This window comes from Megascapheus bottae, chromosome 4, assembly GCF_031878675.1.
Source record: "Megascapheus bottae isolate mThoBot1 chromosome 4, mThoBot2.hap1, whole genome shotgun sequence".
Lineage (NCBI taxonomy): Eukaryota > Metazoa > Chordata > Mammalia > Rodentia > Geomyidae > Megascapheus > Megascapheus bottae.
In genome coordinates, this window is record NC_143512.1 from 19,000,772 (window position 1) to 19,021,362 (window position 20,591).

The window sequence follows — 20,591 nt, forward strand, 5'->3', positions numbered from 1 at the left end:
ATCAGTCATAGCTTTGGTCATATAAATTATTTTCATGACATCAGTGAATTCTAGCTTCTATGGATCTATTTATTCTAATACTATATTTTTCTCATTTCTTATAAGGTAGTATTGGATAGAGAACAAAACTGCAAAGAACAAAAAAAAGTCATGGGAAAGCTAGAGGGAAAAATGGAAATGCAATGTTCAAGGTTAATGAAAAATGTTTGGGGTAGCAAGGTTGGTGAGAAGGAGGAGCACAGAAATGGTATTGGCTAAGAAATTAGACCTCGCCAGAGGCAGCCTGGCTGGTTTGGGAAAGCTCTACAGTGTGTGTTAATACCGGTTCGGAGACACAGGGCCTGAATTATGAGCAGTGAATAACATCATAAACGTAGCAATTCTCAAATGCCAAACCCTTCTGAAAAGCAGTTGGATGGAGAAATGCTGGAGCTTTTAAAAGCTCCCTTTCACTTTCTTTTTTTTTTTTTAACTTCATGCAGAACTAATTTTATACACTGTTCATTTGATTTGAAAATGCCAGCGTCTGGGGTATGATTAAAGAGCGTTATTGAGGAGCCACTCTTGGCAGAGCTCTGAGTTTAAATGCTTAGTTCTTACGTCTCCGCAGAGTTATAGATTAGGTGGAGAAAGTATGCCTGAATTTACTCAGAGCCTCTCCCCACTTCGGCCCCAGCAGGTAGCTGCCCTTCTGGGATTTTCTTCTTTTTGGTCAGTAGAGGACCCTGAAGGGATCCAGGGGTCCTGTTGCTTAAGGAATAGACACAAATAGATTGTGAAAGGTCCACTCCAACGTCCTATGACCAAAACCTCTTGGAATTTCTTTGATTTCTAGTTGACATAAATTAGAATTACACAGGCGTGAAGAATCCTCCCAGAAAAGACCCGAGACGCTGCAGGGGAGAGGAAAGCCAGAGGCAGCTGTGTGGTCCTATCGATTATCCAGCTGCCTTCAGGCCAAGGAACTCTGGAGGCTGACTCTATTGATCTGCATCATGAAAATAATCAAATTAATTTGTTTCTCATTGAATTGCTTTTGCCAAACCTTACCTACCTCGAGTCTTGAAATTTATACTTGAGGGGTATATGGGTGACTTCTTTTAATAAATACTGTATTCTATAAGACATCAGAAACTCTAATTTTCACCTGGATTTCCTCATTTAAATGGTAAGAGATTGTATTTGATCAAATTGATGGCAAGTGAATACGGAAAGTAAGTGCTAGAAACTGTTCAGCTCTTTCAAGCTAGGAATCTGCTTTACAACCTAAAGATATGAAGGGCCAAATTTTGTATACCCAATTTAATGTAAAAATATACAGGAAAATTTGACCACTCCATTTTTCAGGAAGTAATTATGGTAAGAAAAAGCCTCAACAACCAAAATATTTTTGTGGAGAAAATGGAGTTTTTATCAGCTTGTTTGGGAATTGTGAGCAGGAAAGCCCTGTGGGGAGAATAATATAGGCCTCTGTAACTAATATACTGAACCAACTGGAAAAATCAGTTTAAGGAAAAAATAATTTGTGGACCCTGTATCCAGGGCTGCTTTGGTAGCAATTCAGCCATGAAACAGTGGGTACCTGCCGGGACTCCCTTCTTGCCTACACATATGCACAGCTGTTTCCAGATTGCCCTTAGCTAAAATTTAAGACTTAAAATTAATGCCATAACAAGAAAATAAAGTGGAAAAAATACTCACATTCTGCCCTAAGAAAACAAGAGTGATCTGACTGATGGGAGACTGCAGCCCTCTGTTGTGACCCACACAATGTCATGCCCTGTGCTCCCCAACTCCATAAAGGGGGCGGGCCATCTGCAGCCAGGCGCTAGAATCTGAATGTTGGCCCTGCACCTGAAACTTTCACATCTTGTTCTTTTTGCTGATGGAAGAATTTCTCTAAGTGATTCTTTTTCTTTCTTTCTGTATTTCTCTCTCTCTTTCTCTCTTTCTCTCTTTCTTTCTTCTTTTCTTTCTTCCTTTCTTCCTTTTTTTGCACAAGAGCACTTTAAAACACATTGTTACAACCCTTTCTGAGTATTCCTGGTTATTGAAGCAGGGATACACGTCAACCAAAATTCACATGTTACCTCTCAACTTCATTTCAGTCAAGTATTCTCATCTCCTTTTGTTCTGACCCTGTCTGCCTCAACTACTAAGTGTAACCGAAACTCCTTCCAGTATTTAAATCTTAAGCCAAGAAATACTGGCATGGAGTTTTATGGAAGGTAAAGTTTGTGAGCATGAGTGCCAGACTGCTAGGTTTCCAAATTCTACTTTTCTCTCTTGGAACTTAGGACAACTTAATCTCTAAAACCCTCAGATTCACCTGAAATGCATCTTAAAAATAGGGACAACAGGAGCCCAGAGTTTGGCCTAGTGGTAGAGTACTTGCCTAGCATGCACCCAGACATGGGTTCAATTCCTCAGTACCACATACATAGAAAAAAGGTGGACGTGGTGCTGAAGCTCAAGTGTAGGTCTCTAGCCTTGAGAAAGTCCAAGGGCAATGCTCAGGCTCGGAACTCAGGTCTAGGATTGGCAAAAAAAAAAATAATTAATTAAAAATTAAAAATAGGGATAATAATATTTAGGTTACCCTAAATTACAGTGAAACTTACAGAGGAAGGAGAAACCTAAAGCCCAGGAGGTCTTGGTCAGATTATCTACAAGAAAGGAAAAAGTAAGAGAGTAAATACCTTCTGAGTCAAACAGCCAGGCAGCGTCCACACTGAGATTTTGATTTTCGACACCTGGTAGAAACTTGTAGGGGAATGAACTGCATGTAGCTGCTTGTGTTTTATACGCCTCCGTTACAGAATTGAATTGTTATGAAATTGCCTGGTTTTGTTTTTAGAATGACAGGGAAGGAGAGCACCTAATGTCCCCTGAATGCTGTAGGGTGAGTGGGTCACCAGTGGGAGCTTTTCTGAAGGCACCGCAAGCGTCATTACTCTGTAGTAAATAATCTCAATTTGGCTTCAGTAACAATATGAAAGAATTTGGTTGTAGGATCATGGTTTTTTTTTATTATTATAAATGAATAAGGTAATAGCCATTCCTTAACAGAACTCAAATTAGATCCCAGAATTCCTAAACTCTTAACCAAGTAGAAACAAGGATGACCTTGAGTCCCTCAGTGACTTCTTCCCGTGTCCAGCCTGCCAGGCCCAGACACTTAGCAGCAGGATGGCATGTCCTGCTGTGCTGCATCCATTGAGAATGTTGTTTCTATGTATAAGCAGGTTTTCAGAAAAACCCTAAGTCTTTCTTTTCCTTTTTTTTTTTTTTTTTGTGGATCATGGGGCTTGAACCTTATGTCTGGTCACTGTCTCTGAGTTCTTCAGCTCACGCTACTCCCTATCCCTGGAGCCACAGCCCTACTTCCCATTTTCTAGAGATTGATTGGAGAAAAGAGTCTCACATTCTTTAGTGTCCAGGCTGGCTTTGAACTGTGATCCTCAGATCTCAGCCTCCTGAATAGCTAGGATTACAGGTGTGAGCCATGCACCCAACTGCTCAGTTACTGAGTAAATATCTACTATAAACTTACAGTAAATATCAGTTACAGTGGCAGGTGATGGGAAATAGAGTGAACAAGAAAAAAATTAGTTGGGAAAAATACTGAACAGATAGCCACAGGAATGTTGAGAGATTGACGATTTTTAAGAGGACATCTGAAATTGTTTCTCCTGAACAAAGAAGGATCCTCACTTTGCTCTTGAATCCACTTTCAGATGGTCCTCTACCATCATTGATTTCTGTCACCCTACTAGTAAATGTCTGAGAAGGATTGTCTGCTTACTTTCTCATTGCTCATTATAATCTATTTCTCTCCTCACCTTGGCATTGAGTATTCTTTTCAAGGTCACCAGCAGCCTTTGTGTTAGAAATGGCCACATCTTGACCACTTGCTCTCTCTCTTGGCAGCTTTTCTCTTGTCTTCCACATCCTCATTCTGTTTCTTTTCACTACTTCCATCTTCTTTTCCTGCCTTTGTGTGCTTTCATTCCTTCCCATATCTGTAAAGTGAAAATAATAAGAGCACCTAACTCACAGTCTATAGAGAAGGCTAAATTAATTTTTGTGTACTTTTTAATATGACATGAGCAGTGCATATTAGCTTTTTTTTGTTAAAGTGGCTAACTTTGTTTCTCATCCTTATCACTCTCTTCCTCATTAGAGTGTAATTTCTGCCTCACTTTATGAAGACTTACAACACTGTAAGGTTCATTCTAGCTGCTAGACTATGTATTAGATCATGAGTGGGTGCGTGGGTGGATGGATAAATAAGTGGATGAATGAATGTCTTAGACTGTTTCTCATTCTCATTCCCTGCAGTCAGACCAGTCCCCCTTTTCCTTTATACTTATTTGAAATCTACAGTTTGGGTTTGTAAAAGTATTATTTAACTAAAAGCAAATTTGAAAACCATTAGATCACATATATTCTTAATAATTTAATAATTTTTAAAATGTACAGAAGGCATAAATAAACAAATGAGAAAGATGCCATCCTGGAGTTAATAACATTTCCTGAAGCTGAGGGATTCTGAGGGTGAGTGAGAGTGCCTGGAGTTCTGAAGCATCCTCTGATTTATACAGTTCCTTTCCTGAAAAGAAAAATTCACTTATGTCTTAGGTTTTTTTAATCTACAGATTTACTGATCACATTCATGTAGAATAAATTTTTGCTGGTAATAAATTTGTTGTAGAAAACAGGTCAAATCCATAAATTCTATTGGATGGAAGCAGCAGTTTTAGAAAGATTTTTTTCATCATCCACCTACTTGATGATTACCACTGCCTAGTCTTTATGTGAGAAAATAAAAAGCCATTAGGCACAAAGGAAAACATTTTTTTTTTAGTTCAGAGAGTTTTTCCTCCTCAGTTATGTTTTTCAGCTTAACTTCAAGAGTTTAATTTAGAAACACCCAGATGTGTTCCATAAATACACTGCATTTACCACTCAATGACTACATTAGTAGGGCCTACTTAAAAAAAAAAAAAGTAAAATCCATTTTCTAATAGTTGATCTTTTGTGGAACCATTTGGAGCACACAGCTGACACCTCTGCCAAAGTGGCTTTTTCCATGCTGGTGTCTCACATGCAAGCTACGGCGACCATCTGTACTGCACATGCAAATCTATATATTTGAGCTGTGGATCAAATCCTTATCTAGCAGTCTGTTCTCAGAATGACCAGTGAAAGTAAGTCTGTAAGCCTGAAGCTCACACTCTGCGTGAAACATCCTTCGTAGTGCAAGATTGCTTGATGGTACATGGAATGAAAATGACACTATTTTTTTTTCTTCTCTGATAATCTGATTATTGGACTTCCTGTCATATTAATCTCTAATTAGTGGCCCCAGGTTAGTGAGCCCTAATTCTCACCTAATGCTTCAGGTGTTTCTAAGATGCCCACCCTCCCAGGTTCATGGCTGCTTTCTCACTGTGCTAATATTGGTGTGTATAAGCAGTGCTAGTGTGAACAGGCAACCTGCATTTCACAAAAAGAGAGATAGCATGAAACCAGGCCTGTTGTGATATTGACAGAGCATAGCACTTCCAATCATTGCAGATTCTAAAATGTAATGACTACATTTGACAAAGTTGACTGAATATATGAACCTGCCTGCCTATGTGAGGTTTGCTGCTTTCTCTGTATCTGTCTTTTTCTGTGTTGGAGGTTTTGGTTTTGTCGGTTTTTTGCCACCTAAGAGTAATATTTCTTACCTCTATATAAGAAATACATCTTTAAAGGCCTCAGGCTACAAATATGAATGTCCTGTGTTTACTGAATCTCATGTTTAGCCGGTAGCTTTGAAGCATTAGTAAGATATTTGGTTTTTCTTCTTTAAAATTTTTAAGTACTTAGTCTTGAATGTCTTCTCTTACATTATGGATGATCCCTTGAGGAAGAACGTGGGCTATAAAAGAACCGGGTTTCACACAGCGATTTTTTCCCTTACTGTCACCTGTTGGGAAAGTAAGATGATGGCCTTTGTTAGCTGTGCCCAGCTAGAAATCAAAGAAGGAGCAGAAACCAGTTTGGTTCTGCCACATAATGTACAAATAAATTAGCTTTTTGTTCAGGCCATGCAACAGTTAAAACTCTTATTTTTTTATCATTTTCACAATTGGGGTTCATTCTACAGCATGCCCATCTCAGAGCCTATGGGCACTAGCTAAAAGAACAGTGGGTTTAAGTTTGCATTTTCCACAGTTTTTTGCTGGTACCTACTGAATATCAGATTCCTAGATATCCAGCACAGTTTCCCAGAGAGCCAAGAAACTCTTGAGAGAAGCAGACTCTGGAGGTATATTGCCCAAAAGACAACAGTCTGCCTCCAGGCCACCAGGAGTCTGCCCCTGGGGCTGTTGGCATTGAATGACATTGCCCAAGGAGTCTATGAAGAGTGACAGACCAGCATGAGGGGAAGAGTCCTGAATTAGGAGGCAAGCGCTGAGTGTGCTGTTTGTGACACCTTAACAGATACACTGTGGATACCTTGCTCCTGCAGAGAGGGATCCATTTTCTTTGCCCCTCCTAGTCCTTAGAGCAGAGCCATATGAACAGAAAATTTGTTAATTACACATACTTGAGATTTTTAGATGAGGCCAAAGCCTACCAAATAGTTTACATCATAAAAGACTAGTTCTATGCTAGCTCCTGATCTGGCTTCTTTGTTCTTTGCTAATATTTACATGTTTAATGCATGAATACGCAGAATGACAACTCCTTATTCTTCAGGAGTTCACATAAATCTGTTTCCCAAGAGAGCTCTTGTGAGGCCTTGCTCTTGCTGCTCTACTTTCCCATCTTCCTTTCAGGGTGATAGGCTCAGAGAAGGCAGGACCACATCCACCTTGCTCACTGTTCTACCTCTGGATCATGATGCTGGAAGAGAGATGGGAGCCAAAGCAGTGTTAACTTTCTGACATGGTCACAGTTGGTTCTATCAAAAAGCCCTAGAGCTTCATTGTGTTCCCATCGTATGTTATACAATCACAGCTCCAGGACAAAATATCTCACAGAGAAAGGATTATCACGGGCATTGTAATGTACTTACATGCCAACTCTAATTGTCATTCTTAACATTAGTAAATGAATGTTAGTAAACATTTTACTGGCTCTGATCTTTCTCTTCCACAGGTAATACCATGTTACCCATGCACTAGAGAAATTAGTTCAGTGCAAAAGAGCACTGTTCTGTTCATATAGTGGTCCTGAATTCAAACCCTAGTTGTCACTAGCTTTGTGACCCTATGTGAATATCAATGCTTTATAGGCTACAGTTTATATGACAAGGGATTAGTGCTCAGATACCCAGAAAACATATGTTCATTGAATATTCTTCCCTTCCTATCCTCATTGAAATGGGAATATTTTTGTCACTCTTCTGCTCACTAAAAATTAACTTTCTCAAGTGTGTTTACTAAAATAAATCATGCTGGAGAGAAGAAAAGATCTTCAATATATCCAGCCATGAGAAATCCTACTTCTGTGTGTTTATCAGTAGGTGCATGGAATAGTGCAGGTGGATAATTCCTCACAGTCTGAAACTATTCTATCTGCTTCATGTTTCTCAGGGAAGCAATAGAACCAACCCAAAATAGTAAGCCCTTCTGGTTTCCATTTGCTTCTACGTACATGTAAAACCATGTCAATTCCTGAAAGTCACAAAGTCAGAGGGCAGGAATAGCATGAGTCAGGAGACTCATCCATAGTTCTGTCTGCCGGATGGCTGTGGCATCAAAAGATGTCACAAAATCCACAAATCTGTCAGGCTCTCTTTAAATTGCACCCTGAGAAGGCTATGGATGCCGTAAGCTTAAGTAGCACATCTTCTGAAGTGTGTGAGTTTCTGCAGTTTAGGGGAGCCACTAAGACTGTTAGCATGGCCCTCAGTACACCCAGTGTTAGCAGATCATTGATGCCCAGTAAAAGGGCTGCTGTCAGTCCACAGTTCAGATGAGTCTTTTCAAGAGTGTTGCTTGGGTAACTGTTGTGAGCCAGCAGAAACTTCTCAGCACCAGTATGAGCTTCTTTGTTCTCTTATAAACACTTTTTGAAAATTCCAGGGGAAAGTATCTGGAAAGAAGCACCTGGTAAGGTCAGTGGAAAAGAAGGGAGCCCACAGAATCACAAGCATGAACTTCAATGGGTTAAAGGTGTTCGGGGCTGCAAACTGTCAAAACTTCAGCGACTATACTTCTGTTGCTAGAAGAAACTAGGAACACTGTGAAGTTATGACCACAATTTCTAAAGCACAATTATTTTTATTTTGCACAAAATATCTTCATTCCTATAAACCCAGCTTCTCTGAGATAGAAATTAAAGGATTATTGCTTAAGGCCAGCCTGAACAAAAATTCACAAGAATAAGCCAGAAGGTATAGCACCATAGTTTATACCTACTAATCCCAGATACTAATCCTAGCTACTTGGTACATGAGGATCAGAAAGATCAAGACTATCTAAGGGGAATAGTTGGCAAAACTCCATCCCAATCAGTAATTTGGGCATGGTGGTTTGTGTCTATAACCTAGCTAGTTGGTTGTAAACAGGAGGCTCTTGGTCCTAGCTAAAAATGTAAGACCTGACATGAAAAAGCAGAAAATGCTGAGGATCTGACTCAAGTGATAGAGTACCTCTGCAGTAAGTGCAAGACCCTAAATTAAAAGTCCAGAACTATCCCCTTCCTCCCGCCCCGCACCAAGTGAACAAGCAAGACTAAGTGGTACATACCTATGAGTCAAGCTACGTGGAAGGCATTTAGGCCATTTAGGGCATAAACACAGACCCTATTTGAAAAAAAAAAAAAAAAAAAAAAGGATTGACTGTATGGTTCAAATGGTAGAATTCCAAGGGCAAGACCTTGAGCTCAGTCCCATTACCATGCTGTAAGTAACTATATTAATAATTTAGTCAGCAAACATTTATTGAGTACATACCACATGCTAAGCATACTCTAGATCCTAGGAATATGATAATAATAAAAAAAAAAAAAAGCTGGGTGTGGGCGGTAGCTCACGCCTGTAATCCTAGCTCCTCAGGAGGCTAAGATCTAAAGATAAAGGTTCAAAGCCAGCCCCGGCACAAAAGGACCTGAGACTCTTATTTCCAATTAACCTTTAGAAAAATGGCAAGTGGGGCTTGGCTCCAGGGTAGGGTGGTAGCCTTGAGCTGAAGAGCTCAGGGACAGCGCCTAGGCCTAGTTCAAACTCCATGACCCACCTAAAAAACAACACCAACAAAAAAAACCCCTCTGTATTCTAATGACATAAGAATATACCAGGCAGCACATGTAAGATGGAAAACAAAGAGATGATTAAAATAGTTCTGTTGTCAAGGAACTGACAGTATGGAATCTTTTAGTACATTTTATTGTTGTGGCATTTTAAAACATGGTGGAACTTCTTCTAATAATCACTTCCTATCCTTTTTTTATTAAAGAATTTATTTACATTGATTTTTACATCCTATTTCAAATGACATATTTAACAAACAAGTATTCAAGAAGGGAATCTCTATATACAATCAGTCTATAGAGTCATAAATCTTTATGTCTATGTAGTTGTGTTTATATTCCCAGTACCATGTCCATAGCATTGGGTATGCAAATACTGAGTCCTCGCTTTTGCACTGTTTGGATCTAATAGCCACATATTAAGGATACCATGTGCCTTTTGTTCCTTTGGTCTTGACTTGTCTCACTCAACATGATTCGCTCTAGATTCATCCACTTCCCTGCGAATGCCATTATTTTATCTTATCTGTTGGCTATGTAGAATTCCATTGTGTATATATATACCACATTTTCTGTATCCATTCATCTGCAGTAGGGCATCTGGATTGTTTCCATAGCCTGGCTATTGTGATTAGTGCAGAGATAAACATAGCTGAGCAGGTGCCTTTATTATATTTTGGGTTATGGTGTTCAGGATAGATACCCAGGAGTGCTATGGCAGGATTGTAGGGAATGTCAATTTTCAGGTCTTTAAGAAACCTCCACATTGCTTTCCAGAGTGGCTGAACTAGCTTACAATCCCACCAGCAGTGCAGTAGGGTTCCTTTTTCTCCACAACCCCACCAGCATCTGTCATTGTCTGAGTTCAAAATCTTAGCCTTCTTGTTGGGGTAAGGTAGTATCTTAGGGTTGTTTTTATTTGCATTTACTTTATGAGCATGGATGATGAACATTTTCTCATATGCTTTTCTGGCATTTTAACCTCTTCTTTTGATAGGTCTCTCTTTAGTTCCCTGGCCCATTTAGTGAATGGTTTGTTGGGTTGGGGGGGGGAGGGATTAGTTTCTTGAGTTCCCTGCAGATACTGGATATTAAGCATTTGTCTGATGTATTATTGGTAAATATCTTTTCCCAGTTGGTTGGTTGTCTCTCTACTTTTGTGGCTACGCTTTTATCTGTGCAGAAACTTTTTATTTCCTAACTTTTATTCTTAGTTATGACCTATGAGACTCTTGTCATGTCTCTTGTTTTTTCTCCTGTTAGGAAACATGCCCTGTTGTTAACATGACCTAATGTGGAAATTCTAGTCATTTCATGAAAATCAGTAATTCTTTCAGCAATTTTAGATGAAATTGTGCTGTCTTAATAGTAGGTATCATTGAGAAGATAATTCACCCCTAGATTTACACTGGTCTGGAACTTTCTGGGAAAGTATTGATAACGAGGTGTGACATCTAGGTAAACTAGCTCAGTGGCAGAATCTCTCCTCTCCTCTCCATTTCAGCAGCAGCCGCTGCAATATGAAGAAACTACCTTGTCATTTGCCTTAATTAACATAGCAATTTGCCTCACATTTTCAAAAAGTGCTAATAGATGTTAACTCAAAATAGATTAAAATACCAGACAAATTGCTACTACCTTAGAAAGACTTACAATTATTGTGAAAATGTAAATGATAGTTATGTAGTCTTTGAAAAGAACTATGAAACCCAATCTTATATAGATGTGTGAGTGTGTGTGTATATAATATATACATATGTATATATATGTATATATGTATCTATGCACATGCCTTTTTTTCTATCTATCCAAATGACATGACTGACTCTTTCTTTAGAAAGACACACTTCATTTTTTAAAACTCATGTCTGAGATAGGAGCTGCCATTGATTGTTTAGGCAAGAGAAAAAGAAATCTAATGGGGAAATTTTAAAATTAACTTTTATTTTTATTTATTTATTTATTTATTGGCCAGTCCTGGGCTTGAGCTCAGGGACTGAGCTCTGTCCTTGGGATTTCTCAAGGCTAGAGCTCTACCACTTGAGCCTCAGCACCACTTCCGGCTTTTTCCTATGTATGTGGTACCGAGGAATCGAACCCGGGTCTTCGTGCATGCTAGGCAGGCACTCTACCACTAGGCCATACTCCCAGCCCCAAAATAACTTATTTTTGTGTATCCTTTTACTATCACATACACTTTATGAGTTGGAATATACAATGATTATTCTCTTCATAGTGAGTAGACTTGTGCATGATAAAATGTCTGCAGAAATGTGTATGTAAGCATAAGCTTCAGATTGACTGAACCCTTCCTGGTGTCTTACATGGAACACATCTATCACACCTGTGAACCATGACGAAGTCTACCCAAACACCGAGTGAGCGAATTTGAATTGTTGCTGGAAGTGACTTGATCAAGATAAGCAGTATTGATAAACTGTTTTGTTAAATGGCAACTCCTTTACACAGCTACTTAAAGATAAAATTTTAAAAAGAGTCAAAGCGTAACATAAATATAGAACATTTCACACTGTGGGCTGGGAGTTTGGCCTAGTGGTAGAGTGCTTGCCTAGCATGCACGAAGACCCGGGTTCAATCCCTTGGTACCACATGCCTAGAAAAAAGCTAGAAATGGTGCTGAGGCTCAAGTGGTAGAGCTCTACCCTTGAGAAAGTCCAAGGACAGTGCTCAGGCCCTGAGCTCAAGCCCAGGACTGGGGGGGGGGGGGGGAAGAAAAAGAGGCTCAGGTATTACTAAGAGACACTTAAAGAATCTTTCTTATAGTAAGTGTGTGAGCATATATATTTTCCTATGAATAACCTATAACCAACAAAGCATTGCAGTGGAATCTTTACATTTCCCCCTTTGTTTTATTTTCTGGAATTTATAGAGCACAGTTGAATGAAAGGCTTGTTCAGAAGACACAGTATATACATCGAAGATTCCAGTGTTCCAGTGCTGTTATTTTTGTTGGGTTTTTTTTTTTTTTGGTTTGTTTTTTTTTTCCAGTCCTGGGCCTTGAACTCAGGGGGCCCTCGGCACTGTCCTTGGGCTTTCTCAAGGCTAGCACTCTACTACTTGAATAACAGCACTGTTTCTGGCTTTTTTCTGTGTATGTGATACCAAGGAATCGAACCCCCTGTCTTCGTGCATGCTAGGCAAGCACTCTACCACTAGGCTAAACTTCCAGCCCTCCAGTGCTGTTTTTCATACAGCATCACAAAGAAAATTTCTCTCTTTTTCTCTCTTTTTTTTTTGGATTGATTGTGTGGCTAGCACCCTACCACTTTAGCCACAGCGCCATTTCCCGTTTTCTAGCAGTTTAATTGGAGATGAGTCTCACGGACTTTCATACTTTCATGCTTGGGCTTGCCTTGAGATATGATCCTCAGATCTCAGCCTCCAAAGTAGCTAGGATTACAGGGATGAGCCACCAGGACCCAGCAAAATTTGTCTCTTCTTACCCAAAGCCTAGGAATTAGTATAGAATTATCTCTAATCTGAGTGGCAGGTGTACCTTACTTTATGCTATAGAAATAGAAATGGGGTTTTGGAATGTCAAAGGATTGGTAAAATACATTAGGGGTACTGATGAAATAAATTAACTCTCTCTAAAGTCTTTATGAAAGTGAAAAATTATTACCTAATGTATACACCTCATAAATACTTCTTTCTGTATCAAACTTTGTGTGTGTCTGTGTGTGTGTGTGTGTGTGTGTGTGTGTGATGAGTTTTTAACTCTGCCTAGGTGCTGTCACTGAGCTCTTCAGCCAAAGGCTACCACCCCATTCAGCTCAAGCCCCACTTCCCGTTTTCTAGAGGTTAATTGGAGATAAGAGTCTAAGGTCCTTTTTTGCCCAGGCTGGCTTTGAACCCTGATCCTTAGATCTCAGCCTCCTGAGTAGCTAGCATTACAGGTTAGAGCCACCAGTGCCCAGCTGTATCAAGCTTTCTTAAGTTGAATTATATGCCTCTTCATAGAAAATGTATCACAGAGATATTTTCTGTTTTTAAAAATTGTGTCTTCACTTAGAAAAAATCATATTAACTAAAGTAAGCCAGGTTCAATGGTTTCCTTCATTTGTCATAATCAGTAGAAACCTTGGGCTCTCCTAGCAGAGATTTACAATAGAACAAAACCTAGATACATAAGGCCATATAGTAGGGCACTAAATGAAAGGACCTCCAGAATATAGAAACAAAAGCCATATAACGAGTGATTGTTGTCTTTAATGTACTATGTTATCTCTCATCTCTTTTGCTGTCCCTTGGTTATCTCATATTGTTACAGTATTTCAGCTTGGTATCTGATATATTGTAGATATGCTGATTTGGTTATTTGAAATAGGATAGGGAAGGGGGGGAAAGAAGATGAGTGGTGTGGGTGGGGGGAGGGAAATGGGGACCAAGACATGAGAAAGGTTATCAGTGTTTGTGAAGTAATGCACCTTCTATCTGGTGAATATAATGTAACCCTTTTATTAAGTACAATAAAAAATATATGGAAATTGTGTCTTTAAAGCCAATTGCTTGTCAGCTTTATGCACAAGTCTGTGTATAGATTGGAAAAGATTGACATAGAAAATAATCTCAATCTTTTTGGTAGGCTCCAATACTTTTCTCCATTCTTTTCTTACCTATTTTAGTCTGTTAGATGCCAAGTGGCTTGAAGTACATATAATTCTTTGCAAGGAATAGCCTCAAAGAAAATAAAGTACCTAGGAATTACCTTAACTAAGAATGTAAAGGACCTTTTTGATGAAAACTTTAAAACCCTGAAAAAGGAAATTAAAGCAGAACTGAGGAAATGGAAAAACCTCCCATGCTCCTGGATTGGAAGAATCAATATCGTGAAAATGATCATCTTGCCAAGGGCTATCTACAAATTCAACACCCATCAATATCCCAATGTCATTCTTTAAAGAAATAGAAGATGCAATCCATATGGATTAATAAAATTTCATGTGGAATAATAAAAGACCCCGTATAGCAAAAACACTTCTTAGCAGAAAGAACAGCACAGGAGGAATTTCAATACCAAACTTTAGACTCTATTATAGACCTATAATTATCAAAACAGCTTGGTACTGGCACAAGAACAGGCCTGAAGACCAATGGAATAGAACTGAGGACCCAGATATTAAACCACAGACCTATGGCCACCTAATCTTTGACAAAGGAGCCAAAAAAAAAGAATGGAAGAAAGATAGCGTCTTCAACAAGTTGTGCTGGCAGAACTGGGTAAGCACCTGCAGAAAACTAAAGTTGGATCCTTCTTTGTCACCCTGTACTAGAATTAACTCCAAATGGATCAAAGACCTGGAGGTAAAAGCTGACACACTGAAAACTCTACAGGAAGGAATAGGAGATACACTAGGCCTCCTTGGCACAGGTCGAAACTTTCTTAATAAGGACCAAGAATCACAACAAATCAGAGAAAGGCTGGATAGTGGGACTGCATTAAACTGCAGAGCTTTTGTATGGCAAAGGACATAGCTAGTAAACTAATTAGGAAGCCTACAGAGTGGGAGAAGATCTTCACCAACCATACAACAGACAAAGGCCTCATATCTAAAATATATCAACAGCTCAATCCAAAGCTAATCTCCAAAGTAACAACCATCCCATTAAAAGATGGACCAAAGACTTAAAGAGAGTCTTCTCTGAAGAAGAAACTAAAATGGCCTATAGACACATGAAGAAATGCTCAACATCTCTGGTCATAAAAGAAATGCAAATCAAAACAACTCTAATATTTCACCTCACTCCAGTTAGAATGGCCAGGATCAAGAAATCTAATAACAACAGATGCTGGAGGGGATGTGGCCAGGAGGGATTACTACACTGTTGGTGGGAGTGCAAACTCATTCAACCACTATGGAAAGCAGTATGGCAGTTCCTCAAAAGTCTAAACGTAGAGCTCCCCTATGACCTAGCAATTCCACTACTTGGCATTTACCCAACCATCCAGAAACAAGGACATACTAAATCCACCAACACAACAATGTTCATTGCAGCACTATTTACCATAGCAAAGATATGGAACCAACCTAGATGTCCCTCAGTTGATGAGTGGATCAACAAGATGTGGTATTTGTTCACAATGGAATTCTATGCTGCTGTCAGAAAGAATGACATTGCTCCATTTGTTAAGAAATGGAAAGACTTAGAAAAGATCATATTAAGTGAAGAAAGCCAGACTTAAAGGAACTTAGGCTCAATGGTTTCCGTCATTTGTCATAATCAGTAGAAACCTTGGGCTCTCCTAGCAGAGATTTGCAATAGAGCAAAATCTTGATACTAAAGGCCATATAGTATGACGCTAAATGAAAGGACCTCCAGGATATAGAAATAAAAGCCATATAATGAGTGATTGTTGTCCTAAATATACTATGTTATCTCTCATCTCTTTTGCTGTCCCTTGTTTATCTCATATTGTTACATTATCTCACTTTGTTATCTGATATATTGGATATATTTGTATTTGGTTATTTGAAATTGGATAGGGAAGGGGGGAAAACAAGATGAGGGGTGGGAGTGGGGGGAAGGGAAATGGGGACCAAGATATGAGAAAGGGTATCAATGTATGTGAATTAATGCACCTTCTATCTGGTGAATATAATGTAACCCTTCTATTAATTACAATAAAAATATATGGAAAAAAGTCCAATTTAAAGAAGAAAAATGGGGGTCACGCATGGTGGTTTACTTGTAATCGAGGCTACTTGGGAAGTAGAGATTAGGAAGGTTCACAATTTGAGGCCATCCCAAGCAAGAATAAATGAATAAATAAATTAGCAAGACCTCATCCCAACAAACAGGCTGAGTATGTGGGTTCATATCTATAATCCCAGCTGCACAGAAGGCATGGGTAGGAGGATATTAGACTGTCCTCAAACAAAAACAAGACAATTTCTAAAAAAATAAACAGAGCCAAAAAGTTGCTAGGGAGCAGAGTTCCTGTGTAGTCTCTTCTCAGCAGTATGAGGCTCTTTGTTTAGCCCCCAGTACTGCCCCCCAAAAATTAGTATTAATTCATTTTTCCAGACGACCCACAGAGCAGCCTGTTATTTCAGAGAAGCGCAGAAATTTAGTTTAATAATCATCTCACTTTTACACATTCTTTCAAAGCAAGCAACAAGGATTTGGTGGTATTTTGAGTTTCTTTTCTAGTGATCCTGATCTTTTTAAATAAGGAGTATCAAGAGAGACACTCAAAACTGTGTATCACAAATACTTTCCTTCAAATTCAGTATAGCTTACTCAGGAAAAGTAAAATATTGATGCATTTGAAAATGCCCAAGTGTTCAATAAAGATTTTAAATAAAGCCACCTAAAAGTTGTGGTTCTTAGGTTAATCATTTATTTATCTAAAGGATGAAGGAAGCTGTCTAGTTCTGTGATATGAACTGCAATCAGCTTTAAAATAATTGACAAATTAATCCCTTCACAGCACAGCAATTGTAAAGGTGTTAGTTTTAATTAGGCCTGTCTGATTGCCTTGTCTAATCAAGAATCAAGGTGGTATCTTTGATGGTTAAGGTCTATTGGGGCCATCACTGACCTGCCAGCCATGTATGTTTTAATTATTGATTCCTCACATTTCAGCCCTTTTCACAAAGGGACTTGAAGTTTGCAATGCCTTAACATTTAAAGGGAAGAAAAATAAACATTTTCCTTTCACTCCTATCTGGAATCCTGTATACTCTCTCCCCATTGTGCTATATTTGTCTTAAAAAGACTATTGTGTTGACCAAGAAGTCAAATGTGGTGAGAACACTATATTCTATTTCCTTACCTCTCAAGAGCTCAATTTTTAATGAACATCACTAAGATATTGACAAATCATGGGCATTTATGCTTCTAGGAAATACATTTGATTTCTTGACATCATGTCTTTTGTGTTGTAGGTCCTGTGGCTTTAACTCGGGGTTTGGGCTCTTTTCTTGAGCCTCTCCATGCTCAAGGCTAGCACTCTACCACTTGAGCCACACCACCACTTCCAGCTTTTTTTGTTTGTGTGGTACTGAGGAATCAAACCCAAGGCTTCATGCATGCTACCACTCAAGCACTCTACCACTAAGTCACATTCCCAGCCCATCATTATATCTTAAAAAAAAAATCCAGATGGGCAAATGTAGCACTGATAAATCAGAGATACAAAAAAATTACTGGCAAGAAGAAACAGGGCAAGAGCTGTTCACACAACATGTGCAGGTGTGGGTGCTGCTTAGTGTCAGTGGTCCTGGTATGATGGTGATTCTCCTCTGATTGCAGGTCAACGAAGTGACAGTAGAGCAGCTGGTACAGCAGTACCCTCACATCACCTTCAGCACCGTGCTGCAGGACTGCAAGAGGACCTTGGAGAGAGCCTATCAGATGGGCTGGACCCCCAACATGTCTGCTGCCTCCTCCTAACACTCCTGCACCAGCCGGGGTCCCCTTGGATCATCCAGCAGGGCAGAAAAGTATAAGCTTGGAGTAGGATCTCTTAGAAAGGTTCTAGCTGTCCCCTGTCTGTGTATGTATTGAGTGTGCATAACTGTGTCTTGTTTGCAAACACATAGGATAAATGCACTGTTATTTGTTCCCAGGTGAGCTGACTTGTTTCCTTAAAAAATGAAGATTATGCAAAGTATAAACTTTTTAATCTTTATGTTCAAAATTTGTTTCTCTAAAAGTACTTAGAGTCAAAGAAAAGGAGATCTGACTCTGAGCTTCTGCCATTTTGGGAGATGACTCTCAGAAAAACATGCTCTTCCATGGAAAGACCAACCAGTACAGAAGTTGAGTTGCTAAGATTAGAAGCCAGGAGACTAGTACTCAAAATTCCAAGAACGTATACACTTGAATTTATGGGCACTCTTGTGTACTTGCACATTTGCAAAGACACACGTACAGCAGAATACTTTCTTAGTAAATCATTTTCTTTCCTAACAGTGAATCTTTCTCTGAGCCATGGAGGAAACATGTTACCTGCTGTGGCTCTAGCTAACTCACTGTATCCACAGGTGGTGACTTGCTATTTGTTGGGTGACATAAGGACTAAAGAGAATAAAGCCCATTGTAAATTTTTTATACCAAGGCAACAATCTGAACTCCCCTGACCAACTCACAAAAACTTAATTATTCATTATTCTACAAATGCATTCTGTTGAGTACTAAATATTTTAGTTGGTTTTACATTAACATTGTGTTAGCTTTTATTTTTGTAGATAGTAATGGGTTGGGATATATTTTAGTGATACGTAGATATTAGCATTATCCCTATTAAAGCCACCAATGTAAATAATGGTGTGCTGTTATTAAAAATCTACAGATCATTTCATTATTTTGTTAATTTTGATAATTATGAAAATATATTTCTGATGTTGAGAGTAGTCACAATTATAGACAATTAATGAGTGAGACAGACGTAAGTAGACAATCTTTTCATTGAACTTTTTATTTGCTTTGCCTTGGGTTTTAGAACAGGACTTTCAAAAATATGCATGTTACCATTATTTGAATCCTTTTTATGCTACTGAAAAGATCTGTTGCTAGCTAATGTATGAGTTAAGAAAAATTAGAAAATCTGTTCATTAAGATTCATTTATACTTGCCAGAAATAAGTATTTTCATTTAATTAAAGATTGCCAGCTTTCAGTTAAGACAGTACCTATCAGCAAATAAATATATGTTTTGATTTCACACATTTTCACAATTAATTAATTGTAGGGACTCAGGCTCAAATAACTTTTCCTGCATCTAGATTTTTAATCGAGACAGCAGGGAGCCTTTTTAAGCTAAAGAGGATCGCCTTTCATAATAGAACTAGAAGGAAAACCCTGACTTGTGAATTTGCTATTTATTCTTTCCTGATGTAGACATAAATGTTATTTGGTCTTTAACAAAATAGTGAGGTTTGAATTTATTTATCAATTCCAACATTGCTAAAATGATATAAGCTATAAGAAGTTAGCTTTACATTTGAATTCTACCCTCATATTTATAATGACTCCTTTTCTGTAAACAACTGCTTCCTTTGATTATGTCAACATGTTTCTGATGTGACATTTTTTGTTTGTTTTAATCTCGATCAGTTAAGAAAGTCTAATGGGTAAACACCATGAATATTTTTCACATAATTAATTTAATGGATTACTAATTTAATTTGAAGGGAGTCAAATGTGTGTAAGAAAAAAAAACTTTACCATTAAGATACATTTCTTCTTACATATTGAAATGTATCATTTTCATAGCTATTTCTCCACCAGTGAAAAAATCTTATTTCACAAAATTTTAAATGATTTTTAACCCAAAACTAATTTATACGACAGTATGTATAGTAATAGTAGCTTGAGTGAATAAACAAAAGTTTAATTTTTATATATGTCACACTATATTTTAAATAGTTAAATAAGAAGACAAAAAGGGAGAGCCGTCTATGATATAGATGGTATGGTTTCAGTTCAAAGTTGTAATAATCTTTGTAGTGTTACAGTTTGGTTGTCAAATGGTTTCAGAATGTATACCTGATTTCTTTTCAATGTTGTATTGTTTGAATCTAAAGTACAGCACTATAATCTGCTTGAGCTTGGGGGGTGGGGTGGGGTGGGCTGGGGATTGCACTTACTCTCTAAAATGTTGACTAATCCAGAAAGCCTGATGCAACATAACCTGGAAAACTGCTTTGGTACATTTGTAGAACTATTTAGAACGATCATATCCAGCCTCAAAACATTAATCTAAAAAAAAAGAATAAAAAAATAAAAACAGCCAAGAAAAGCATCACCTCAAGTGATCTTGTGATAACTGTTGAATGTGTTTTCATTAGATGCTTTGAAATGAGGCTTAAAATAAATTTTCTAGGCAATACAGCTTTTTTTTTTGGCTTAGAATGCCATAAATACATGTGAACACATTTAATGCAGGGCTTTTTATCCTCTCCAAAATGTCAACAGTATTTTCAGAATAAAGCCTATAAAGCCTATGAAATATATTGCTGTAGTGGAAATTTCTGGTCCTTTGTCTTTAAATGTCTTTTTGAGTGGATAAAGAAAATTCACTTGGTTTGTAGTTTCTATATTTCTGTGAATCTTTTGACCTTGCAATGGGTTGCAATAAAAGAGAAACAAAGCACTGTGCTTTTTGTTTTGTTTGAGAAACAATACATGACTTCCCTGTTACTGGGTAGATACAATAAATGCAGTGGGGTGTGCCCTTTGCTGTTTCATTGTGGATATATATATATATATATATATATATATTCACAGCATGAATACAGCATTTATTGGACAGCAGATATACACCAAGAACTGAAGATTTAAAGATAAATGAAGTTCATTCTCACTTTCAAT

General features: G+C 38.2%; 1 protein-coding gene across 1 annotated transcript in view; it reads left to right on the forward strand.

Annotated features, from left to right (window-relative positions):
* Fbxl17 (F-box and leucine rich repeat protein 17) overlaps positions 1–20,373 on the forward strand; it is a 434,432-nt gene extending 414,059 nt beyond the window's left edge. Inside the window, exon 9 of the mRNA XM_090331543.1 lies at positions 17,530–20,373. Coding sequence (XP_090187669.1) covers positions 17,530–17,670 — 141 coding nt within the window. The 3' untranslated portion in view covers positions 17,671–20,373. The remainder of the gene's footprint in view (positions 1–17,529) is intronic.
* Positions 20,374–20,591: the final 218 nt, after the last annotated feature.